The 27,971-nt window shown below is 40.6% G+C and overlaps 1 protein-coding gene across 4 annotated transcripts in view; it reads right to left on the reverse strand.

The window, feature by feature from the left end:
- Window positions 1-27,971, reverse strand: part of ARHGEF9 (Cdc42 guanine nucleotide exchange factor 9) — a 420,451-nt gene that overhangs the window by 204,764 nt on the left and 187,716 nt on the right. Inside the window, exon 1 of one of the 4 annotated variants that reach the window (XM_027535133.1) lies at window positions 16,820-17,246. The exons of the other annotated variants lie outside the window; for them this stretch is intronic. Coding sequence (XP_027390934.1) covers window positions 16,820-16,849 — 30 coding nt within the window. The 5' untranslated portion in view covers window positions 16,850-17,246. Of the gene's footprint in view, window positions 1-16,819; window positions 17,247-27,971 lie in introns of those variants that run through there. 4 annotated transcript variants of the gene reach the window in all.

Genomic DNA, 27,971 nt, shown 5'->3' on the forward strand with positions numbered 1-27,971 from the left:
CCCAATAATGCATTAATTCAGGGTTTATATGGGCAGTGAACACTTCCCTGAGGCCCAGTGTTTAGTTTAGGAGCCTAATCTGAATAATTCCATCCTTGGGCCTCATGACTCACTCAATCCGCTACTTCTCTGACTCCTATGTCCAAGATTATTTATTTACAGGCTCCATTTAAACTGAAAACTGCTGAACAGCAAGGACACTAAGCATTCATCATCAAAGTAAGCATGGTGCTTTGCTCAGAATAGATGCCCAACAAGCATTATACAGATAAGCAGGTAGATTGGCTGGTAGGTAGGTAGATGATAGGAGTAAGTTGAAACTGCAATAGGAGGGGAGGGGGTTAGTTCAGCTAGGGAGTTTGTAAGATACTGGATTATGTGTCAGAGGAAGACCAAGGAATTAGTTTAGGCACTATATTTTCTATAGAAGTCCCAGATAGTCTAGCAGTGAGGCTCTGAGCGAAGATGTAAACAGAGTTGGACACTACCAAAGGTTGGTAAAAAATAAAAAGATGTGTGCAGGACACACAGATCGATAGAGGTTTGTAGAGATTTGTGAGCATCAAGATGAGACTTCTGAAAGTCTTTGTGGATTGATGTGGAGACATCTGAAAGATATATTGTATGAAAAAAGAAATATGCAGAATTAATTTTGTTAATATTCTCCAAGGCAATCTACAGATTCAATTCAATCTCTATCAAGATACAGATAATGGCATTTTTCACAGAACTAGAGTAAATTATTCTAACACTGGTATGGAAACATAAAAGATTCTAAATAGCCAAAACAATCTTAAGAAAAAAAGAACAAAGCTGGATGCATCATGCTGTGTATGTGTGTGTGCTTAGTCACTCAGTTATGTCTGACTCTTTGTGACCCTGTGGACTGTAGCTGCCAGACTCCTCTGTCCATGGGGATTCTCCAGGCAAGAATACTGGAGTATGCTGGCATTCCCTTCTCCAGGGGATCTTCCCAACCCAGGGGTGGAACCCAGGCCTCGCATATTGCAGGCAGATTCTTTACCGAGCCACCAAGAAGCCCAAGAGTACTGGAGTGAGTAGCCTATCCTTTCTCTGGGGGATTTTCCTGACCCAGGAATCAAACTAGGGTTTCCTGCATTGCAGCCTGAATTACCAGCTGAGTTACCAGGGAAGCCCAGGTATCATGTTCCCTGATTTAAAACTAGACTACAAAGCTACAATAATCAAAACAGTATACTGCTGGCACAAAAACAGACACATCTATCAATGGAACAGATTAGAGAGTCCAGAAGAAAGCTCACTTTTATATAGTTAATTAATCTATAACAAAGAAAGCAAGAACATACAATGGGGATAAAACAGCCTCTTCAATAAATGTTGTTGGGAAAAATAGACATACATATGTAAGAGAATCAAACTTGACTATTTTCTCATACCATATATCAAAATTAAACTCAAAATGGATTAACGGTTTGAATGTTAAAACCTGAAACCATAAAAATTCTGGAAGAAAACATATGGTATGCTCTTTGGCATCAGTCTCAGCAATATTTTCTTTTAGGTGTCTCCTCAGGCAAGGGAAACAAATGCAAAAACAAACAAATGAGGCTACATAAAGCTAAAAAGATTTTATGTGGTGAAGGAAGCTATCAACAAAATGAAAAGGCAGCCTAATGAATGGGAGAAAATATTTGTAAATGAGATAGCTGATCAGAGGTTAATATAAAGATACACAATATCATATAACTCAATATTGGAAAAAAAAAGATCTGACTGAAAAACGGGCAGAAGACCTGAATGGACATTTTTCCAAAGAACACATAGAGATGGCTAACAGATATGTGAAAAGATGTTCAACATCACTAATCATCAGGGAAATGCAAATCAAAACCACAATGAAATATCACCTGTCAGATTGGCTATCATTAAAAAGATAAGTGACAGTACTGGAAAAGGTGTGGAGAAAAGGGAATCCTTGTGCACTGTTGCTGGGGATGTACATTGGTGAAGCCACTATGGAAAACAGTTCCTCAGAAAATTAAAAATAGAACTTCTATACGATACAATCGGAAAAGGCAATGGCACCCCACTCCAGTACTCTTGCCTGGAGAATCCCATGGATGGAGGAGCCTGGTAGGCTGCAGTCCATGGGGTCGTGAAGAGTCGGACATGACTGAGCAACTTCACTTTCACTTTTCACTTTCATGCACTGGAGAAAGCAATGGCAACAACCCACTCCAGTACTCTTGCCTGGAGAATCCCAGGGATGGCGGAGCCCGGTGGGCTGCCATCTATGGGGTCACACAGAGTTGGACATGACTGAAGCGACTTAGTAGCAGCAGAGGCAACAGCAGTATATGATACAAGAATTACATTTCTGGGCACCCAAAGAAAGCAAAAGCACAATTTGAAGAGATATATATACCCCTATGTTCATTGCAGCATTATTTAGAATAGCCAAGATATGGAAGCAGCCTAAAGTGTCCATTAATGGATGGATAGATAAAGAAGATCTGGAATATTATTCAGCCTTAAAGAGAATGGAGTCTTGCCATTTGAGACAACACAGGTGGACCTAGAAGGTATTATGCTAAGTGAAACAAGTCAGACAGAGAAAGAAAAATACTGTATTATTTCACTTATATGTGGATTCTAAAAAAACAAATGAGCAAACATAATAAAACAGAAACAGACTCAGATACAGAGAAAAAAAAACTGGTGACTGTCAGAGGGGAGAGGGGGAAGGGATGAGTAAAATAGATGAGAGAGATTAACAGGCACAAACTTCCAGTTATAAAATACATAACTCATGGTGATGTAATGTACAGCATAGGGAATATAGTCAATAATGTTATAATAACATTGTATGGTGGCAGATTATAACTAGAGTTACTGTTATGATCATTTGGTAGAGTATAAGAATATTGAATCACTATGTTGTACACTTGAAACTAATATAATAAGTTAATTATACTTCAGTAAAGAAGTACAAAGAAATATATTGAATGGTACATAAAATGTATGATTTGGGGGATGAAGAATAAAGAAAATAAAATAATTTTGCTCATATCTGCATAAAGAAACTCTAGTAACCTCTAATGGGGGGACCCGGATGAATAAGGTTCATTCATTTATACATTTAAAAAGTTTGCTTGATTTTTAAAGATGTGACTGTTATATTCATTAAAAATTAATTTTTAAATGTTAAATATGCTGTGTAATGTTAATATGCACCCCCTTTTTCTTTCTCTCTGCTTCAATTAACCTGGTTACAAAGAGCCCTACACTAGAAGCAGTATAGTTTGAGAGTCTGAACATAGGCATTAGAGTCAGCTTGCTGAATTTCAACCTCAGTTCTTCCGATTGTTGGTTGCTTGACCTTGAGCAAGTTTCTTAATGTTTTTGAGCCTCGTTTTTTTTTACCTTTAAAATGGGGAGAATTCTATAATGTCCTGGTACTCACTCTGCCCTTCACTTTAAGCAAGCTCCAGACTCTTAGTATTGTCATTTCCTCACCTGAAAAATAGAGAGATTCTGACAGTTGTTGGTGAGGGTTTACGAGTGAATTCATGTAAAGCACTTAGAATAATGACTGGCATATAGGAAGCTCAGTAAATGCTAACAATTACTACTATTTGAAGGTTTGAATATTATCTTTTCCCCTTACTTTAGGCAAATAATATACTCTCCGAGCCTCATTTTCCTCATCTATAATAGAAGAAACAAATAATACCTACTAAAAAGATGATGATATAATGAATTTGAAAGTTCTATATGGAGTAAAACATTTGGTTAAGAAGAGAATAACTGTTATAGTAGAAAAAGTGAGGGGAATACTAAATGAAGATTCTACTTATTCAGTGTTCCCCATCCCACCCCTAGTATTCTGAATGAGATCATATCTAAGCAGCAAGGGGAAGTCTCTAAAGGTCATGAGTCACTTGTGTATTAAATGTCAAAAGGTTAGTCCTGGTTCCCACTTCTCTAAAGCAGAGTGGTGAAAAGGGGCTGAACACCACTGGTTGCCACTTCATCATGAGATGCTAAATGTTTCTGTATAACTGTTCATTTCTGGAGGTGCTAAGACTCATCGATTCCTCCACTATACCCAGCAGCTTCTGCAAAAGGAAAGTTGCACTCAGTCCCAAAGGCTCACTCTCCCACCTCCACACATACAACCAATTTATACAGTACAAAAAAAAGTCACTTAAGCAGGAGTACCAGTTCTCCAGATCACAGCAAACAGCCCTTACAGGCTCATTTTATGACATTATCTGGTTGGACCTCACAACAGCCAAAGAAGGCTAGCAAGGGGTGGAGGGTAATTCCACTTACATAAGGGGAACACTCTGGTTCTCAGAAGGAAAGAGACTTACCTCAGCTCTCACTGCTTCATGGTAGAATAGAAAGAACCAAGAATTAAAAGCCAGAAAACTCAGTTCTGGGGACAGTACTTTCGAGTCCATAAAGTTCTATACATTTAGAATTTTTAAGAAACTATCATACCAGGGCTAGGCTTAGAACCCAAATTTCTTGTCCTCCAGATCAGAACTCTTACTACACTGATAGAAAAGAGAACAGCAAATAAGGATCAAGAAAAATTATCCTCCCCCCCACCAAGAATAACTGCAGCTTACATTGAAATGGAAATTCACAGCTTCTTAAACAAGCCTTTTATCACATTTCAAACTCATGGCAAACTTGTGAGAGAAGTGCAGCCGAAAATAGGAAATTAAAATTCGAACTGCCCCTATGTATACTTCTTCTCCCTCTTCCCTGCTGTATTTTTTCTCTTTAGCACTTAGAACATACTATATGCTTTATGTAATAATTTGCTTATCATGTATCTGCCGTACTAGAAAATTTGTTCCATAAGAACATGATTTTGTCTGATTTGTTCACAATTTGGTGCCTAAAACAGTGTCTGGTACATAGCAGATGCTCAATATGTATTATTGAATAAGTGAATGAAGGAGTGGGGAGGGCAGTGTGCATGTGTGTGTGGGAGAGAGAGAGAGAAAAAGAGAGGGATAAAATGGCCCCATTTTGCATATTAGTAAACTGGTATCCAAAGGAGTTAAGCAATTTTCTCAGGAAGGACTTCTGAAGCTTCCCATTTCAGCCTGTAACCCTCACCTAACAGCCTGGCTGGTTCAGGGGTGTCTCACCTGGGCCAAAGAAAATATTTATCACAAATTCCTCTGCCTTTTCTAGGGCCAGCTCCAGTATGGTTGACTATAGGCAGTTTAAGAATCTTTTCCTTCATCAGTTCACTCATCCATTCCACAAATATTCATAGGAGTACCTGCTCTGTACACAAAAGGCATTCTGCCAGGCCTCATTGACCTTTACACACCCAAATACATATGTCTCACAAACATTCAAATGGCTTCTCTCAGTTTTCACAATCTCTAGAATTTATAATAGTGAGAGAGGAAGGAGCAAAAGTTATTTGAGTTCTCAGCATGTAGCCTAAGAGCCCTGTTCTCTTCCACAACCTACCTGGTAATTTCACACCTACCTTATAGGACTGTTGGGAAGATTAAACTAGATACACATGCAAAACAGAGCAATGCAGTGCCTGTCACAAGATGAACATTGGCTTTGTAAATGTTAGCCCTTATTCTCAACCCAGAGGAAATGGCAACCCACTCCAGTATTCTTGCCTGGAGAATCCCAGGGACAGAGGAGCCTGCTCGGCTACTGTCTGGGGTCACACAGAGTCGGACACAATTGAAGCAACTTAGCAGCAGCAGCAGCATTCTCAAGCCCTACTGCATTCATGATCTTATTACTGGTACCCCTTACCACTGGAATGAAGGAAGCCAGGCAAACATCCATTCCTGGCAAGCGGGGTGAGTAATGCTCAAGGTCTCATCCTGGCTTTGTTTAAAGATCAATTCAGTTCAGTTCAGTGGCTCAGTCCTGTCCAACTTTGTGACACCATGAATCGCAGCATGCCAGGCCTCCCTGTCCATCACCAACACCCGGACTCCACCTAAACCCATGTCCATTGAGTCAGTGATGCCATCCAACCATCTCATCCTCTGCCGTCCCCTTCTCCTCCTGCCCTCAATCTTTCCCAGCATCAGGGTCTTTTCAAATGAGTCAGCTCTTCGCATCAGGTAGCCAAAGTATTGGAGTTTCAGCTTCAACATCAGTCCTTCCAGTGAACACTCGGGACTGATCTCCTTTAGGATGGACTGGTTGTATCTCCTCTCAGTCCAAGGGACTCTCAAGAGTCTTCTCCAACACCACAGTTCAAAAGCATCAATTCTTCGGCACTCAGCTTGCTTTATAGTTCAACTCTCACATCCATATATGACCACTGGAAAAACCATAGCCTTGACTAGATGGACCTTTTTTGGCAAAGTAATGTCTCTGCTTTTTAATATGCTGTCTAGGTTAGTCATAACTTTCCTTCCAAGGAGTAAGCGTCTTTTAATTTCATGGCTGCAATCACCATCTGCAATGATTCTGGAGCCCAGAAAAATAAAGTCAGCCACTGTTTCCACTGTTTCCCCATCTATTTGCCACGAAATGATGGAACCGGGTGCCATGATCTTAGTTTTCTGAATGTTGAGCATTAAGCCAACTTTTTCACTCTCCTCTTTCATCAAGAGGAAAAGAAGATATGTCATCTCTCCCAGTCTCAGTTTCCCCAGCTTTAAAGTATGAAGACTGTTGTGATGCCTACATAAATGCATGTATGTCAAGGGGCTTTGGGAATGCAAAATACCCCCAAAATGTGAGATTATTATTGCATTAAAATAATAAAGATGATCATTATTTGAACCCTTGCTATGTGAAATACACTGTTTCAAGTGCTTTACATAATTTCATCTTCACAATAGTACCAATGACGAATGATGACTATCATTCTAGTTTCATAGATAAAGTGTGATGGTTAATTGTGTGTGTCAATTTGTCTGGGCCACGATGCTCAGATATTTGGTGAAACATTATTCTGGATATTTCTGTGAAATTATTCTTTTAGGTGACATCAACATTTAAATCTGTGGGCTGTGGGTGAAGCAGATCATACTTCACAATGTGGGTGGGCCTCAGTTGAAGGTCTTAAAACAGACTGACATCCCTCTAACAAGAAGGAATTCTGCTAGCAGATTGCCTTTGGACTCAGACTGCAACTTTTCTCAGCTTGCCAGCCTACCCTATGGATTTTGGATTTGAATCTCCACAATCACAGGAGCCAATTATTTAAAATAAATCTCTCACCCTCTGTGTATGTGTATGTTTATTTATTTATAAAGTTGACTTTTGAACAATGGAAGGGTTAAGAGTGCTGAGCAATAACACAGTTGAAAATCCATGTATAACTTACAGACAGCCCTCTGTACCACAGTTTCACATCATGTAGTACTGCAGTCTATATTTTGGTGAAAAAAATGCACATATAAGTGGACCCACTCAGTTCAAACCTGTGTTGTTCAAGAGTCAACTGTGTGTGTGTGTGTGTGTGTGCACATGTGCATACATATCCTGTTGGTACTGTTTCTCTGGAGAACCTTGATTAATACATAAGGAAACTAGAGCCTAGGATATCCGGTTAAATCCTTTGCCCCAAATCACACAACTAGTCAGTGACAGAGCCAGAAACCTAAAGGTTTTCTTTCACATTTCCTCCCTATCCTATACTTCTCACTCAATCCAGCATCAATTTTAATTGATTCTATCTTCAAAATTATGTCCAATCTGCCCTCTTCTCAGCTCCAATGACTTTATTCTGCAGCAGTTTCTTAACTGGGCTTGACTTCTCCACTTTCACTCTCCTCAGTCTAGCCTCTATAGCCTGAAAAATTCAATTTCTCATATCACAAAGCAGATCCCATTATTCCACAGCTTCAAATGCTTCCTACTGTACTTATAATAAATAGCACTTGTCAGTGCCCAGCACTATCACACACAATGTTAGCATAACTCAATCTTTACAATAACAGTATGGATAGACCATTATTATCCTCATTTTTCAGAGGCCATAATTGAAGCACTGAAAGGTTAGGTAACATGTTCAAGGTCACTAAACTAATAACTGGCAGAGTGAGAATTTGAACCTAGGCAGTCTGGTTGAATATGCTATTAAACACAGAACCATACTATCTTTGAGTATAGTGGTATATATCTTCCCTGGGCCTGCAAGCTCCCTGGGCCTACAAGATCCTGTGTGATCTGGTCCCTGCCTGACTTTCTAACTTTTATCATGCCACTTGTCTCCCCTTCTGACTGTGCTCCAGCCAAACTTGCCTTCTTTCTGTTGTTTGAGCATACAAAACTATCTCAACCTTAAGGACTTTACACACACAATTCCTGCTGCTTCTCCCAGACTCCCCACAAACTTCACTATCTCATTCTTTATTTTTTATTATAATGCAAGTTTGTTAAGATTTTTCTCCAAATCTCTACATAGCTTACTCAACTTGAATGCCACTTCCCTTGTATGCCACACAGGCACTTTGACAAAATATTTCTTCATGCCAACAGGACTTCTTAGAGCTAGCTGAATGCATTTGTTTTCTGCCACTGCTTGGTTTTCATTATTGAACAGCTTAATCACTTGGAGAACTAGTCACATTCTCTCTCTTGCACACACACACACTTACACACACAACTACCACCCCCCCACACACACACACACCAAAAACAGCCTGATGTACAAACTTCTCAAAACAATAGGTTCCTAAGAAGGAGTTCCTCTCATCATGTCATGGGACTGTTTGGGGGCCTTTTTGTCTCTCCTCAAGCAGAGAATTCAAGAAGCCTTGGGCTGGGGCGGGAGGGATAGTTATTTGTGGATGAAATTCCTGTTGGATCTCTTGACACTCAGAGAAGAGTAAGTTGGGTCTCATCTTCTGAGAGCTGAATTCAGGGTAGTAGGAAAGATCATATTCTTCCTACCCACATGTGTATCCCTTCTGTCTTATCAAGAATAATAATCTTCCCCTATGGGTAGAGAGCAACAAAATTTACACAGTTCCTTCCTATCTACTCATACATACGATTCTCACAGAAAACTGGAAAGATAAGTTAGGCTATGTGATGATTAATTTTATGTATTAACTTGACTGGGCCATAGCGATGCTAGACATCTGGTCAAAGATTATTCTGGGTGTTTCTTTATTATTTTTAATAGAAATATAACTAGATATGTGGATTATTTTCCAAGTTATATGATATATGATAGCAGAGAATTTCTTTTTGTTCACTGCAACCTCCAATACCTAGATTAGTATCAATTCATAGTAGCCTCTGTATTTTTGTTGAATTAATTAAGAAACTCAGTAGCATCTATGAGATAAGGTACTTTGCCCCATTTGATGGATGAGAATACTGAGAATGAAAGAGGTTTGACAACTGTCAAGTGTTTCAGAGTTGAGAAGTATGAAAGCCAGGCCCTTCAATGTCAGACTTGTGATTCTGAGATCAGTGTTCCCTCCACCTGAAGTACTGCCTAACCTAGCACAAACTGACATTGCAGATACAAGCTATGAATAAATACACTGAACAATTTACCATCAAAAGTGAGCTCATATTTTTTTTCTTTTTTAACACTATCTACTGAGACAGATTTTATTCTGTAAATGCCAACTGATGTTTTATGTTCAAGGACCTTTGTATAACATGTGACACTTGCGATCAGTTCAATAGTCGAGTGTTCAGTGAAGAACTCTGACTGTAATGAAAAGCTCAATATGAATTTCCAGGGCTTTGAAAATGAAAGAACAAGGAGCAATGACCTTTTGACCAGCCACATTATAAAATGGTGGCTAAATATGCACTCTTATTTTTTCACAATGGACCACTAGTTAAATTTTACCCAACATTTACTCCTAGGAATCTGAGAATCTCAGATCTGGAAGGATTTTGGTAATCTTTAATAGCCCCATTTAATAAGTGAGAAAACTGAGGTTCAAAGCATTCCTATTAAATAGCAGAGCCAAGATTAGAAGTTTCTTGCTTTCCAGGCTATAACAGAATTTACTACTGCTATCTCTTGAATTCTGTGTGTGTCTTTTCTTTTTTTCTTTTTAATTGAAATATAGCTGAATATGTGGATTCTTTTCCAAGTTACACTCAGTTTGTGGTCTTGGATAAAGTACCCTCTCTATCTGAGGCTCAGTTTTCACAATCTACAAAATGAGTGGCATGAAAAAAATTTTTGTGTGGGAAGTAGGGAGAACACAGGGAAAGTAAAACCCTTTTCCAAAGCTGTAAGCAACAACCTCGGATAACGCAATGGCACCCCACTCTTGCCTGGAAAATCCAATGGACGGAGGAGCCTGGTAGGCTGCAGTCCATGGGGTCGCTAAGAGTCAGACACGAAAGAGCAACTTCACTTTCACTTTTCACTTTCATGCATTGGAGAAGGAAATGGCACCCCACTCCAGTACTCTTGCCTGGAGAATCCCAGGGACGGGGGAGCCTGGTGGGCTGCCATCTATGGTGTCGCACAGAGTTGGACACGACTGAAGCGACTTAGCAGCAGCAGCAGCAAGCAACAGTCACATAAAGCAAAAACCTAGGTGCTTTGGATAAATCAAAAGTAGGAGATCCAAACTTTTTCTTGCCCCTGTCCATCCCCTTCCTGTGAGGAACTGCCATGGCAACCCTAGGGCTCTGAGGCAGGGAGTCCACACTCCTTTTGTTTAAAGTGCCAAATAATAAATATTTCAGGCTTTTCAGGCCATATCGTTTCTGTCAAAGCTACTCAAATCTGCCTTTGTACCGAGAAGGCATAGTGAGCAAGACTGTGCTCCAATAAAACTTTCAGTTCAGTTCAGTCACTCAGTTGTGTACAACTCTTTGCAACCCCATGAATTGCAGCATGCCAGGCCTCCCTGTCCATCACCAATAAAACTTTAGGGACACTGAAATTAGAATTTCATATAAATTTCCATGTAATTTCATATATGTCAAAAAATGTTCTTCTTTCATTTTTTCCCAACTATTTAGAAATGTAAAAATCATTCTTAGTCTGTGGGCTGGATTTGACCGTTAGGCTGTAATTTGCTGACCCCTGATCTAAAGAGTTGGGCTAAATTATACCCAATATCAACTAGATTGGACATTATAGCTAAGGCTGTCCAGAAGCAACTTAAGCAGTATAGAAAGTAAAGCCCGAAATTATATTGTTGCCACGGAAATTCCAGAAAGTAGATAAAACAGTACATTGGGTCTGCTCAAGAGTAGAGGACCACAAAAAGGAGAAGGCTCAAATTCTGATCCTACCCCTCACTTTCCCAGGCTGATCTGCATTTCAAACTACTTGGCAATTCATCTACTGTCAGAACTTCAACTGTAACCAATGCCTCCCAATCCTCCTATGAGCTCAATGTGTAGATCACAAACTGCCTATTAGCTATCTCCCATTTGAGGCTGTTTGAACATCTTAGACTTAACATAGCTCAGACTGTATTAGTCATCTCCCCTCCCTACCCTCTCTAAATACCCATTTTGTATTCATGATCTCTGTGAAGGATATTACCATCCACTTGGTCTCACAAAAAGACTGTCACCAAGGGGATGTAATGGAAGGCTAGAATACATCAAGCCTTGATTGATCCTTCACCAGATTGATGGCAGCATTTTTACTATTGGCCACATTTTAGCTGTTGGTCACATCTATTAGGTTGTAGCTCATAGTCCAAAGCTGAGTTCAAGCCCTAAATCTCTGCATTTCTACACTGATTGGCATACATGTGGGTTAACTGTGACAATAACTGTAGGTTATCTCCCAATGGCCCCTTATTCCTTTGTATCAGAAATCTTTCCCCTGATTGTTAGTTGTGCACATAACCAGCCAGTTTATATGACTACATTTCCAAGTTTCCCTTGCAGCTGAAAGTGTCCATGTGACTTAGTTCTGACCAACTAGATTTAAGGAGAAGTATTAAATAGAATTTCACGGAAAGTTTCCTTTAAAAGGAGGGTCAAGTCTGTTTCCTCCTCTTTTATGTCTTCCTTATACCTAAAATATGGATATTAATAAATGTTCTGGAGCTTCAACACCCATCTTGGATCATGGAGCAACCTCCAGAATAAAAGCAAAATGCTAAGGATGGTGGAGCAGAGAAGTCCCCAAAGACTTCTTAAAGCTACTATACTGGCCCAGGTATGCCTATATTCTGACCTATTTTATGTGAAAGAATGAAATCTGCATGTTTTAAGCCACTGTGAATAGATTCCTATTATTCATAGCAGAAATAAATCAACCATTAAACTTACCAGTTGCCACTTTATCTTGCTTATGCAGAGACTTCCACCAGCTCAAATGCTGTGGCTTTTATACTGGCAACATGAAATTTGTCATGGAATTAGTTCAAGATTCCATAGTCTTCAAAGCAGTGGCATACCAAGAGTGGAACAATAGGAGTAGACAATCCTTAGTGTATGTAATGAAAGAGTGCACTACCTATAGATTATTTTAAGACTAAAAGTAAAAGTGTATTTTTAGTATCACCATGCACCAGCAATTTTAAATAATCTCAGTAACAGAATATTCCTCCTTGAAAAACATCTTTCATTGGTCAAAACATTAAACAACTATTGTTATTACTGAGTTTTAGTAATATATACATACAGTCTCAAAGCAACTTTTATTACTTATCCTTTAATAATATTGTATTCTACATGGAAGTTGATTCAGAGTTGATTCAGCTGATTCCAGTTGTACACTTGCCACCCCCAACATGCATACAGATTTTACATGAGTTTCTTTAGTTCATTTTACTTTGAAAAGGTTTGTGTGCATGGGTGCTAAGTCATTTCTATCATATCCAGCTCTTTGTGACCCTATGGACTCCTGGCGGAGCCCACCAGGCTCCTCTGTCCATGGGATTCTCCAGGCAAGAATACTAGAATGGGTTGCTGTGCCCTGCTCCAGGGGATTTTCCCCACTCGGGGATAAAACCCATGTCTCTTACATCTACTGCATTGGCAGGTGAGTTCTTTATCACTAGTGCCACCTGGGAAACCCAGATTAAGAAGCATTCAAAGTAGCTTTGGGTGCATTTCATGTCTGCAGATCCCTGTGGGATTAAATGTTCCAGAATTTAAGTAGCAGGTTTGAAGTAAACAAAGATAGCACAATAATTGTAGTCAAAGATACAATGTAAGTTATTTCAATTCTGTCATTTGTGACCAATTAGAGTTTTTATTTGTGTTTAAAATATAGAACAGAGAAAACAATACAAACTATAGAGTATAGTACTTTTGTTCAATAAGTACAGATTTTAGATCAAATATGAGATGTTACTGAATTTGCATATCTTTAAAATTGAATTATTCTTCTTTTTCATTGTTAATTATTTGAAAATTAAAAAAACAAATCAATAAAATAATTATTAGAACTGATTATTACATGATTACTGAAAATAATTTTGTCACATAGAGAAGAGAGTATTAAAAATGATCCATTCCAGATGTTACATATGTTAAGTGTATCATATCTCCAAAATACTAATAATATACTTAATATTCTCCAGAATCCCAGAAAGCAAGAGACTGACTCATTGATAATCCATACAGAATCAACCCTTAGTTAGCCCACTTAGAGGCCAGGAGCCCAAAGAAGATCATTTGATCATTAACTTAGACACAAAATTCCCTTGCATGAATCTACCCACTCTGTGTTCATTCTAGCTCCACATTCAGCCATCTGAGATTTGGATGACTGGCCAGAAAGGAGAAAGATACAGATCATCTATAATGCTCAGTACAGTCCTTTCATATAGATTATCATCACCCTGGCCCAAGCCACCATCACCTCTAACCTGAACTATTACAAGAGCCACCTCACAGCTCTTTGCTCCACTACAATGTATTATCCTCTTAAAATTTAAGTCAGATTAAGTCCCTCATCTGTTTGAAACCTTCCAAAAATTACCCATCTCACTCAGATTAAATGTCCCCAGGACAGTGGCCTCCTTGTGTTCCTTAAACAAACCAAATGTGCTCTCTCTCTCTTTCTCTGGCTCTTTTTTCACCCATTTCACCTAAATATCCCCACAGACCTTGTTCCTTCATTTCCTTCACATATCCACTCAAATGTTTCTTAGTTAGAGAGGTTCGACTGACATCTAATACATTATTCCAACCCTATCTCTATTCTCTTACTAGGTTTTCTTTTTCTTCTTAGAGCTAAGCACCTTCTGACATATTGCATAGTTATTTGTGCAATTGTTTAGTGAGCCCCTTCAACCCCTTAAATGTAAGATATATGATAGCAGAGAATTTCATTTTGTTCACTGCAACCTCCAATACCTAGATCAGTATCAATTCATAGTAGCCTCTGTATTTTTGTTGAATTAATTAAGAAACTCAGTAGCATCTATGAGATAAGGTACTTTGCCCCATTTGATGGATGAGAATACTGAGAATGAAAGAGGTTTGACAACTGTCAAGTGTTTCAGAGTTGAGAAGTATGAAAGCCAGGCCCTTCAATGTCAGACTTGTGATTCTGAGATCAGTGTTCCCTTCACTCGAAGTACTGCCTAACCTAGCACAAACTGACATTGCAGATACAAGCTATGAATAAATACACTGAACAATTTACCATCAAAAGTGAGCTCATATTTTTTTTTCTTTTTTAACACTATCTACTGAGACAGATTTTATTCTGTAAATGCCAACTGTTTTATGTTCAAGGACCTTTGAATAACATGTGACACTTGCAATCAGTTCAACAGTCGAGTGTTCAGTGAAGAACTCTGACTGTAATGAAAAGCTCAATATGAATTTTCAGGGCTTTGAAAATGAAAGAACAAGGAGCAATGACCTTTTGACCAGCCACATTATAAAATGGTGGCTAAATATGCACTCTTATTTTTTCACAATGGACCACTAGTTAAATTTTACCCAACATTTACTCCTAGGAATCTGAGAATCTCAGATCTGGAAGGATTTTGGTAATCATTAATAGCCCCATTTAATAGGTGAGAAAACTGAGGTTCAAAGCACTCCTAGTAAACAGCAGAACCAAGATTAGAAGTTTCTTGCTTTCCAGGCTGTAATGGAATTTACTACCCCTATCACTTGAATTCTGGCAAACAGTTAAATAAATGCTTTCATTATACAATATTCACTACTTCAGTCCCCTAAAAATATTATGCAATTTCTCCATCAATCTTCAATTACATAGTCTCCACAAGGTTTCTGTTTCCCTCTCTTCTTTCTCATACACGATTAGCAAAACTTCAGATTTCTCTATTAACTTAATCTGTTGTCAATGGGTGGCTCTGGATCCCTACATTATAATATACTTAGAGGAGAAGGGAAGTATCTCCTAGACCCAGCTTCCAGAAATACTAGGACTTTCATTTTTTTTTAAGGCAAATTTCATGGCATTGGTTCATTATGAAAGAAGTCTTTTACCAAGATCATGACTCTCTGTTCCTTTCTGCCTTTCTCAGCACCATTTGATGATTCTGTGGAGTAGTGGAGAGGGACACTGACAGAGTCAGGAGACTCTTGTGCTGGACTGAGCTTTACCTTCATGGAGCTGTGTGGCCCTGGGCAAGTCTCTCCCACTCTCTGGATCACAACTTTCCTGGATGGACAACACGGGTCTGAAGGTCTTTTCCTGTTCTATTGCTTTCTGGTTCTACAAACATTTGAAATAGCCTTATGGGACCCCACAGAAAGAGGAAGATCTGAGAAGAGTCCCTTGAAGCCCTGGCAGATACAGACTGAATGATTTCAAGAACCACTGAAACAGAGGTCTGAGGAAACTCCTCTGAACACAGTCCTAGCCCACACCAGATTTACGCCTCCCTTCCAGAATGGAAACAAAAAAGGAGTTAAATATCCATTTTTCCCCAAAAGCTTCAGGCTACCTTCCTTCAGCTGCAGGTTATGGGTAGCAGTGGGGAACTGTAGGCTGGCATTGCCATCAGTGCCTGCTCACCCAACCTGACTGACCTCCAAGACTCTCTTGCCGATGCCTCCCAGCTGAAGACAAAGGCATGGTGGCCTCCCATGCCCCAGAGTCCCAAACCAGACTTGAGCTACCCCTCGCTGAGTCAGAGAATCATCAAGATGAAGCCACCACTTCCTCTCTGCAAAGGAAGTCATTCCAAGGTCTCCAGGTAGAGAAGGGAACATAACAGCATACAGTGAACTGTTGGGAGGATGATAGTAAACACACACACAAGCACACACTCCTTGGATGGGGGTGGCAGAGAGAGTTCTAACCGAATGGGGCCGGACCCATTTCCAGAATGGCAGGTTCTGTAGCCTCTCCTTGGCAAAGCCTCAAGTGTGGACAGGGTGACCCCAGCCTAGGCAAAGAAAGGCTTTAGGACTCCCCCAGGCAGCTTCTCTGAGAGGGGCTCTCTGGCTCTCCCAGTAAGGGGATACACACAGCCTATTTGGGGGACAATGCAATTCTCCCATACTGCCCCCTGCACAATCCCAGGCTTTGTAACTCCCCCCTTTTTCCCAACCCCGTGCCACCCCCCAGCCTCCCCACCCGCCCCCAGCCAATCCTCTCTCCTGAGAGACTCACTGATCCCAGAGAGTCCCTCTACCCACCCCCTTGCCTCTCTGGTCTGCCAGGTGACCCCCCGCCCCCCAACACACACACACTCTTATCCCACTCCCACTCCGGGGTGGTAAGAAAGGGGACGGAGAAGGGAGGGGGCTTTCCTCACAGGCAGGCGAGCAAAGACTCCTAAAATGGCCACAGCAAGCTTGCTGATATCTCAAGGACAGCGGAGAGGGCTGTGTGCAGAAGCTAGGGGGCTCACTGCATGGCGGCTGGTGAAGGAACTGGGGGTGGGGCTAGGGGACTGAAGCTGGGGAAGCTGCGGTTATGTTCACTCACCATTCCCGATCCGCCCCTTATCCACTGCATGGTGCTAATGAAGTCCGGCTTCTCGTCAAGGCCCTGGAGGCTGTCGCGGGTTGTTTCAGGCAGGCTGGGCTGGCAGCGCTGGAGCAAGCGAAAGCCCCAGCGCCCCCTCCCCCTCGTTTCCTTCACAGCCCTACAGCCCAATCCCCTCTTCTCTGGACCTCCCCTTCATTCAGGTTTTTCCATCCCTGCAGCAGGCTCTGCCTCTCTGCCCCACAGCTCCCGAGGTGCTTGGCCTGGGGAGATGTGGGAGGGGGGGTTCCCACCGACCGCCTTTGTCCCTTGCCAAGGCTTGAGATCTGGGAGGCAGGGATGCAGGGAGATGATGTGGGTGAATAACCTCCGCACAGGAGAAGGCAGCTGCCACCTCTGCCTGCCTCCGGCTGTGCTGGAGTTAGATGCTGTTTATTGTGGGGCTCCCCAATTGTGTCGAGTCAGCGAAAAGTCTTTTCCAAAGTTGCCAGAGGTGTTCGGCCAGGCTTTGAAATAATACGATCCCGCCCCCGTGAAGCCATGCCAACACTCTCCTGCTTTATCACTTTCACTTCTCAGAACAACCTTGTGGAGGCAGGCATTGGTATATCCATATTACAGATAAATAAGTGGAGGTTTAGATGATGGAAGAGACCTACCTAAGGTCACATAAAAAAGATAGTCTCAACTTTACCCTCTGCAGCTTTCCATGCTTCTTTTTGCTATAGTTCATACAAACACACACACACACACCCTCATGATTCTTCCTGACACCCTCAGGAATATAAAAGGTAGCTTGTTGATGGATGAATTTTCCATTTGCTTATTTTGCTGAGAATAAGTCAAATGAACATCAGCAAAACAGGCAAACGGAGAAACCACCCACCTCTTCAACCCAGACTGGCCCCTCTGCATCTGCTGGGAGTTGATGCTGTTGGTTACATTCATACCTATTATTATTGCATATAGTCTTACAATAACTTTGTGAGGAAGACATTACAGTCAGTGTTAATTAATTAGTCCCTTATTATAGACATGAACATTGAAGACTAGAGAGTGAAAGATATTTGCCCATGGTAGCACAACCAAAGAAGGCAAGAATCCAAGGCTCCTGACCCACAGGGAGGTTCAAGCAAGAAAGGGATTACAAAAAGCAGAGACTGGGGTTACAGCAAGAAGGAATTAAAATATGACATCAGAAAGAAGTGCCTGAAGGCGGTTGGTATGAAGACATCACTGGCATGCCCCACACACTACTTTACTGTCCTCTCCTTTCGAGCAAATGCTCCCCTCTTCATCCAAGGCATTGTTTTGGCCAAACAGAGCTGGCCTAATATCAAAATAACTGCCTTAATGAGTATTCAGTCCTGGGAGGGGTATAAGCAGAAGCTGAATTGTCCTTTGGCAAGGGATTCCTGAATCAAATGGGAACTTAGCCCGGGTGACCTTTCAACTTCCTTTCAAGTCTGATGGTTCAGTATTCAGAGATTCTACAATGTCTCCTCACTGTCTCATCTAGGGACCTTCATTCAGACTGAGGCTCTTGAATGCACCTCCATGGCCAACCAGCCCATTCAACTCTCACGACTCTATAAAAATCTCTTTAAGACCTGACACTAGGCACACAGCCTCTGGAAAGCTTTTCTGAAATACTCTAAGACCTGATTTTATCACCTTTCATCTAACTTCTATAGTTCCACCTTTAGTTTTCTCAATTGAAAATAATCTTTTACTCACTGATTGTTATAGGCTGAACTGTGCACCCCGCCCCCAAATTTGTATGTTGAAGTGCAAACCCCAGTGCCTCAGAATGTGACTGTATTTGGAGACAGAGTCTTTAAAGAGGTAGTTAAGTAAAAACAAGGTCATTGTATAGGCCCTACTCCAATATGTCTGGTGTCCTTACATGAAGAGGAAATTTGGACATGGAGGCCTTGGAAAAGACTACTTTGATCTTGGACTTTCCAGCCTTTGGAGTTGTAAGAAAGTACATTTATGTTATTTAAGCCACCCAGACTGCAGTACTTCATTATGGTAGCCCTGGCAAATTAATACACTAGTTATGTGTACATTTTTCTATTTAATGTCACTTAAGTGGAAATATAAGTTTTTTTGTTTTTTTGTTTTTTTGTTTTTTTAAGCAGAGGCAATGAATTACTAACCTTGCTATCTCCTACAGTAGTGACTGGCATATAGGAGATATCCAATAAAATTTGGATTTTTTTTAATGGATACATTCAGTCAACAATATTATTGAGGGGATATTTGTATACATATAGCTGATTCATTCATTGTACAGCATAAACTAACACAACATTGTAAAGCAACTGTACTCCAATAAAAAAATAAATAAAAAGACAAAACATAAAAAATATTATTGAGCTTCCTTGTTCCAGGCATTGGGATAGCTATTCAAAATACAAGACAAAGTTCCTCATGGACTTTGTAATCTACTTGAAGTGGAGAAAAGATAAACAACAAAAAAGTAAACAAACAAGGTAATGAAAGGTTGTGACACATGCTTTGAAGGAGATACACCAATTTGTGTGATAGTGAGAAGCCTTGGGATTATAGAAGTTGCCTATATCAATAATGACCCAGTCAGGAAAATACAAAACACTCTAGATATTTCTTCTGAATGGTTTAATACAGAGAACAAATCACACTGTCAAAACAAAGAAGCCAAATAGGGGATGGTGGGGCAAGCCAACATGTAGCAACCATAGAAAGCTATTACTAGTTTTCTACCCATCTAGAGCTAGATGGGTAATGGGAAAAGGTAACATTGTCAGAACCCAGAAACTGGTATTAAATTGAAGCTAAAAGCATGGGGTGGTTGGCCTGATGGTGCAGGTGCCATGAATAGAGGAATTGTCCCCAGAAACTAGAGTCACTGAGGAGACTCTGAAGCAGGAGGTAAAGGAATACTCTTCTTCCTGTTCACCAGTCTCCCACAGGCGTCTTCCTTTGGACAAAACAAGTGAGATAGCAAGGGAATATGAGAAATTTAGTTTGCAGGAGAAGAGGGAAGAACTGATCTGAGGGCAAATATTTCAGTGTTAATGTATGACATATGTGGAAGAACAGATGTTGATCCCGTAGGCATCAGTTCAGTTCAGTCACTCAGTCATGTCCAACTCTTTGCGACCCCATGAACTGCAGCACGCCAGGCCTCCCTGTCCATCACCAACTCCCGGAGTTCACTCAGACTCACGTCCGTCGAGTCAGTGATGCCATCCAGCCATCTCATCCTCTGTCATCCCCTTCTCCTCCTGCCCCCAATCCCTCCCAGCATCAGAGTCTTTTCCAATAAGTCAACTCTTCACATGAGGTGGCCAAAGTATTGGAGTTTCAGCTTTAGCATCATTCCTTCCAAAGAAATCCCAGGGCTGATCTCCTTCAGAATGGACTGGTTGGATCTCCTTGCAGTCCAAGGGACTCTCAAGAGTCTTCTCCAACACCACAGTTCAAAAGCATCAATTCTTTGGCGCTCAGCCTTCTTCACAGTCCAACTCTCACATCCATACATGACCACAGGAAAAACCATAGCCTTGACTAGACAGACCTTTGTTGGCAAAGTAATGTCTCTGCTTTTGAATATGCTATCTAGGTTGGTCATAACTTTCCTTCCAAGGAGTAAGCGTCTTTTAATTTCATGGCTGCAATCACTATCTGCAGTGATTTTGGAGCCCAAAAAAATAAAGTCTGACACTGTTTCCACTGTTTCTCCATCTATTTCCCATGAAGTGATGGGACCGGATGCCATGATCTTCGTTTTCTGAATATTGAGCTTTAAGCCAACTTTTCCACTCTCCTCTTTCACTTTCATCAAGAGGCTTTTTAGTTCCTCTTCACTTTATGCCATAAGTGTGGTGTCATCTGCATATCTGAGATTATTGATATTTCTCCTGGCAATCTTGATTCCAGCTTGTGCTTCTTCCAGTCCAGCGTTTTTCATGATGTACTCTGCATATAAGTTAAATAAGCAGGGTGACAATATACAGCCTTGACGTACTCCTTTCCCTATTTGGGCATAGACACTACCAAATCCAGTATGTCTGGAGTGCTATTTGCCTAAAACCTATGAGCAGCTATAGGTGATACAATGAGGTGGCACTAGTGGTAAAGAACCTGCCTGCCAATGCAGGAGACATTTAAGAGACACGGGTTAAATTCCTAGGTCAGGAAGATCCCTTGGAGAAAGGAATGGAAACCCACTCCAGTATTCTTGCCTAGAGAATCCTATGGTCAGAGAAGCCTGGGGTCACAAAGAGTTGGATGCAACTGAAGCAACTTAGCAGGTACCCAATGTAGAAGGTTAGAGTATAAGCTCTGAGGCCAGAACTGCTTGAATTTAATTATTGACTTTGGTAATTACTCAGCCAGATATTTCATGTTCTGCATCTCGATAGTTTTCTTATCTGTGAAATAAGGGTAATAATATTGTCTACTTCACTAGATTGTTTTGAACATTTGATAAATTTGTCCATGGAAAGAAAGTACTTAGCGCAAACCCTGGCAGCCAGTAAGTATTCAGAAAAGGTCTGTGCCCCAGACCTCGCCTTTGAAGTCCTGTGATCTCCCAGAAGCCTATTTGGTAATTAGCCGGGCAGCAGCTCTCAGTGGACAAGTGCCAAATGCTCTTTTCAGCCATGAGCAGCATGAGGAGAGAGACAATCATAGGTATGTCCCCAGCTACATTCTCTTTATTTGAGTCCATCGTGATTCAAGGAACTCAGAGGCAGGCTTCTGAGGGCAGAGCTACCAGCGCAAATTAGTCACTATCTAATGTGGCTGTGGCTTTGTGCAGAATAAGGAACTGAATTCGCTACAGTTGGGTAACCTGGTTCAAGTGCCCAGCTTCTCTGCATCACATTTCTCAATTATCCAATGAATAAACTAATCGTCATTTATGTAATAGTCTTCAGTTCAGTTCAGTCACTCAGTCGTGTCTGACTCTTTGTGACTCCATGGACTGCAGCACGCCAAGCCTCCCTGTCCATCACCAACTCCCAGAGTTTTTTTTCCACTGTTTCCCTATCTATTTGCCATGAAGTGATGGGACCAGATGCCACGATCTTAGTTTTCTGAATGTTGAGCTCTAAGCCAACTTTTTCACTCTCCTCTTTCAGTTTCATCAAGAGGCTCTTTAGTTCTTCTTTGCTTTCTGCCATAAGGGTGGTGTCATCTGCATATCTGAAGTTATTGATATTTATCCTGGAAATCTTGATTCCAGCTTGTGCTTCATCCAAATTGTAATAATCTTAAACAATCACTTATGCATATATATCAAAGTTGGCAATGATCTCCAAGATTATCTTCTTCAACATTCTCATTTTAGAGATGATAACATGTTCAGTTCAGTTGCTCAGTAGTGTCCATCTCTTTGCGACCCCATGGACTGCAGCAGGGCAAGAATCCCTGTTGATTACCAGCTCCTGGATCTTGCTCACATTCATGCCCATTGAGTCAGTGATGCCATCAAACCATTGCATCCTATGTCTTCCCCTTCTCCTATGCCTTCAATCTTTCCCAGCATCAGGGTGTTTGCCAGTGAGTCAGTTCTTCGCATCAGGTGGCCAAAGAATTGGAGTTTCAGCTTCAGCATCAGTCCTTCCAATGAATATTCAGGACTGATTTCCTTTAGAGTGGACTGGTTGGATCTCCTTGCAGTCCAAGTGATTCTCAAGAGTCTTCTCCAACACCACAGTTCAAAAGCACTAATTCTTCAGTGTTCAGGTTTTGTTATGGTCCAACTGACATCTATACATGTCTTTGGAAAAACCATAGCTTTGACTAAATGGAACTTGTGGGTAAAATAACGAACTGTCTAGGTTGGTCATAGCTTTTCTTCCAAGGAGCAAGCATCTTTTAATTTCATGCTGCAGTCACCATCTGCAGTGATCTTGGAGCCCAAGAAAATAGTGTCTTACTGTTTTGATTGTTTCCCCGTCTATTTGCCAGGAAGGGATGGGACCAGATGCCATGATATTCATTTTTTTGATTGTTGAGTCTTAAGCCAGCTTTTTCACTCTCCTATTTCACTTTCATCAAGAGGTTCCTTGGTTCCTCTTCACTTTTTACCATAAGGGTGGTGTCATCTGCATATCTGAAGTTATTGATATTTCTCTCAGAAATCTTGATTCCAGCTTGTGCTTCATCCAGCCCAGCATTTTGCATGATGTACATTCCATATAAGTTAAATAAGCAGGGTGACAATATACAGCCTTGACATACTCCTTTGACAATTTTGAATCAATCCATTGTTTCATGTCTGGTTCTAACTCTTGCTTTATGACCTGCATACAGATTTCTCAGGAGGCAGGTAAGGTCATCTGGTATTCCCATCTTGTTAAGAATTTCCCACAGTTTGTTGTGATACACACACACAAAGGCTCTGGCATTGTCAATAAAGCAGAAATAGATGTTCTTCTGGAAATCTCTTGCTTTTTCTCTGATCCAATGCATGTTGGCAATTTGATCTCTTGTTCATCTGTCTCTTCTAAATCCAGCTTGAACATCTGGACGTTCTCTGTTGATGTACTGTCTAAGCCTCATTTGGAGAATATTGAGCCTTATTTTGCTAGCATGTGAGATGAGTGCAACTGTGTGGTAGTTTGAACATTCTTTGGCATTGCCTTTCTTTGGGATTGGAATAAAAACTGATTTTTCCAGTCCTGGGCAACTGCTGAGTTTTCCAAATTTACTGGCATATTGACAACATTTTTACAGCATAATCTTTAAGGATTTGAAATAGCTCAGCTGGAATTCCATCACTTCCACTAGCTTTGTTCGTAGTGATGCTTCCTAAGGCCCACTTGACTTCAGACTCCAGGATAGCTGGCTCTAGGTGAATGATCATACCATCATAGTTATCTGAGTCATTAAGATCTTTTTTGTATAGTTCTTCTGTATATTCTTGCCACCTCTTCTTAATATCTTCTGCTTCTATTAGGTCCATACCATTTCTGTGCTTTATTGTGCCCATCTTGCATGAAATGTTCCCTTGGTATCTCTAATTTTCTTGAAGAGATCTCCAGTCTTTCCCATTCTGTTGTTTTCCTCTGTTTCTTTGCATTGATCACTGAGGAAGACTTTCTTAACTCTCCTTGCTATTCTTTGGAACTCTGCCTTCAGATGGATTTATCTTTCCTTTTCTCCTTTGCCTTTCACTTCTTTTCCCATCTATTTGTAAGGTCTCCTCAGACAACCATTTTGCCTTTTTGCATTTCTTTTTCTTGGCGATGGTTTGATCATCACCTCCTGTACAATGTCATGAACTTCTGTCCATAGTTCTTCAGGCACTCTGTCTTTCAGATCTAATCCCTTGACTCTATTTGTCACTTCCACTGTATAATCATAAGGGATTTCATTTAGGTCATAACTGAATGGTCTAGTGATTTTTTCCTACATTCTTCAATTTAAGTCTGAATTTTGCAATAAGGAGTTCATGATATGAGCCACAGTCAGCTCCCAGTCTTGTTTTTGCTGACTGTATAGAGCTTCTCCATCTTCAGCCGCAAAGAATATAATCAGTCTGATTTTGATATTGCTCATCTGGTGATGTCCATGGGTAGGGTCATCCTTAGTGTTGTTGGAAGAGGGTGTTTACTATGACCAGTGCATTCTCTTCACAAAATTCTGTTAGCATTTGCCCTGTTTCAATTTGTACTCCAAGGCCAAACTTGCCTGTTACTCCAGGTATCTCTTGACTTCCTACTTCTGCATTCCAGTCCCCTATGATAAAAAGGAATTCTTTTTTTTTTTTTTTTTGGTGTTATTTCTAGAAAGACTTCACAGAACTGTTTAACCTCAGCTTCTTTGGCATTAGTGGTTGAGGCATAGACTTGGATTACTGTGATATGGAATGGTTGGCCTTGGAAACAGATCATTCTGTCATTTTTGAGATTGCACCCAAGTACTGCATTTTGGACTCTTCTGTTGACTATCAGGGCTACTCCATTTCTTCTAAGAGATTGTTACCCACTGCAGTAGATATAATGGTCATCTGAATTAAATTTGCCCATTCTGGTCCATTTTAGCTCACTGATTCCTAAAATGTCAATGCTCACTCTTGCCATCAGCTATTTGAGCATTTCCAATTTACCTTGATTCACAGACCTAAAATTCCAGGTTCTTATGTACTATTGTTCTTTACAGCATTGGACTTTAGTTTCGTCCCCAGTCACATCACAACTGGGCATTGTTTTCACTTTGGTTCCATCTCTTCATTCTTTCTGGAGTTATTTCTTCACTCTTCTCCAGGAGCATACCGGGCACCTACCAACCTGGGGAGCTCATCTTCAGTGTCATATCTTTTTGCCTTTTCATACTGTTCAGGGGATTCTCAAAGCAAGAATACAAAAGTGATTTGCCATTCCCACCTCCAGTGTACCACCTTTTGTCAGAACTCTCCACCATGACCCGTCTGTCTTGGGTGGCTCTAGATGGCTCATATGGCCCATAGTTTCATTGAGTTAGACAATGCTGTGGTCTGTGTGATCTGTTTGGTTATTTTTCTGTGACTGACAATCAAATGTAGCCTCCAAGAATAAATGTAATTCCCAGAGTCACAGAGTAAGTTAATGCCTGAACTGGAATGAGACTAAGACCTTTGATTCTTGACAGAGAGTGGAATGTGGCAGTGAAAAAAGATAAAAGTTAAATGTACACAACTACTATGATGCTAGTATTGAGAGTCCAATGCTCAAATCCACCTTATAACCTCTGACATCTTGACAAAATATTATTTACGTATATCATTTATCTATTCTTGTTTATTCGTTTGTAAATTCAATAAATATGGCTGCCTATGTGGCAGGCATAGTATGTTAACCACTGATTATATAACAATGAACAAAACAGACACCATTGGTGCCTTCATTTCTATCCAATAAACAAGTAAATGAGGTAAATAAATATGTTAATACAGAAGGTGACAAATGCTATGAGAGAAATAAAGTGAAAGAATCAAGAGTCACTGTGAGGGAAGACAGAATTTAGATTAAAAAGGTTTCTCCAAGGAGATGACATTTAAGTTGAGGACTATAGCCTGAATGTGAGCCAACCATGTAAAGAGGTAGGGGGAAAGTATTCTAGGCATAGAAAACAGAAAGTCCAAAAGATTCGACTTTCCAGGTGGCATTAGGGGTAAAGAACCCACCTGCCATTGCAGGAGACACAAGGACATGCGGGTTCAATTCCTGAGTTGGGAAGATCCCCTGGAAGAGGGCATGACAATCCACTGCAGTATTCTTACCTGGAAAATCCCATGGACAGAGAAACATGGCAGACTACACAGTCCATAGTGTTGCAAAGAGTCAAACATGATTGAAGCGACTTTGCATGCATGCGCACAGAGAGCCCCAGGAATTAGAAGCCCAGTGAGGCTGAAACATAGAAAGAAAGTAGGAGAGTGTAGGAGACATATTTGACAGAAACATTTCATATAAAACCTTTATTTTGAGAACAACAGGGAGAGAATGGAACCCTACTCCAGTACTCTTGCCTGGAAAATCCCATGGATGGAGGAGCCTGGTAGGCTGCAGTCCATGGGGTCGCACAGAGTCGGACATGACTGAAGCGACTTAGCAGCAGCAGCAGCAGCAGCAAGCAAGAGAATGAGTCGATCTGATTTACATTTGTATTGTAAAAGACCACTTAGGTTGTTAAATGATAAACAAATTGATAGAGAGACAATAGGTTGAAGCTGTTGTAGTCATCCAGGAAAAAGATGATGTATCTTGTGATGGAAAGGCAGTGAAGATGATAAATAGAGGTAAAAATATTTGAGATATATTTTAGAAGTAGAAACAACAGAACTTGGTGATGGGTTGTATGTAGAGTATGAGGCAAAGAGAGGAGAAATTAAGGATGCCTTTAGGTTTCTGGCTTGAACAACTGGGTAGATGGTTGCACCATTTGCTGATATGAAGAGACTAGAATAAACAGATTTGAGGAGGGGAGGAAATCAAGACTTCCATTTTTGATGTATTAAGTGTGAGCTATACTTGAGTCATATTGTTAGAAGAGATGTCAGAAAGACAATGGGATATACAGGCCTAGACCTCAGGAGCAAATATCTGCTGGGAAATATACATTTTGGAGTCATCCTCAGGTAGACAGGATGAGATTATCTAGAGAGAGAATGTAGGTAGGAAAGGGTCCTGGACCCTCAAGAATTAGACTAATGTTGAGAGGGAGGGGTCAAAAATGGAGACTGAGAAGTAGTGGTCAGTACAGTAGAAAGAAAACCAGAAGAAATCTTATTCACATAAAAAAGTTCTGAGAAATGACACTGAGAACTTGAATGGATGATGATATTAATAGAGATATGACCATTGTATTGGTAAGACAGTCATAGCCATTGGTCTTAAGAAGAGTAGCTTCATTAGCACAAAGGTAACAGAAGTCATCCTGGAATGAGCTGAGGAGTGAATGAGGGGGAAAAGAGTTAATGAAGGTAAAGAAGTTGAAAGAGCATAGATATCTCTTTGAAAAGTTTTGTGCTGAAGGGAATAGGAAATAGGGTAATATTTGAAATGGTATGTGTGATCAAGTTGTTCTTTTTTAAAATTTAAATGAGAGTTTAAGAGCATGCTTATATGATGATGAGGGTGAGAAGGAAAGGTTGATGACATAGGACCTTGCTACTTGAAGCATGGTCCACAGACCAACAGCCTTATCATCACCTGGACACTTATTATAAACATAGACCTCAGGCCCCATCCCAGACCCACTGAATCACTATCTGCATTTAACTAGAAATCCAGGTGATTTGCATGTATTTTAAATTCTCAGAGGCACTGGTTCAGCAGAAGGGATACTTGCAGGAGCAAAGGCCTCAAGAAGGTGATAGGGAAAGGTCCAGAGCATAAGACATGTTACTTGCTCTTGGCAGGAACAGAGCTACTTCTTATACTCTAGCAAGAAGGAAGAAAAAAAATGCACAAGGGTGCAAGTGCTTCTGAGCAAGTATGTAATAGTCCTCTAAGAGCAATGGTTCTCAGTCTCAGTTACACACTGGAATCATGAGAGGAGATTTAAACAGGAAGTGTTGAGTGTCCAGCTGAGACTTGTGGTAAAGCAAAATTAGTCAGCTCAACCGTGGGACTTTTTATTCAGTTTCCCTTGCTGTTCAAGCACAGGTACA

The sequence above is a fragment of the Bos indicus x Bos taurus genome, chromosome X (assembly GCF_003369695.1).
Source record: "Bos indicus x Bos taurus breed Angus x Brahman F1 hybrid chromosome X, Bos_hybrid_MaternalHap_v2.0, whole genome shotgun sequence".
Classification (NCBI taxonomy): Eukaryota; Metazoa; Chordata; class Mammalia; order Artiodactyla; family Bovidae; genus Bos; species Bos indicus x Bos taurus.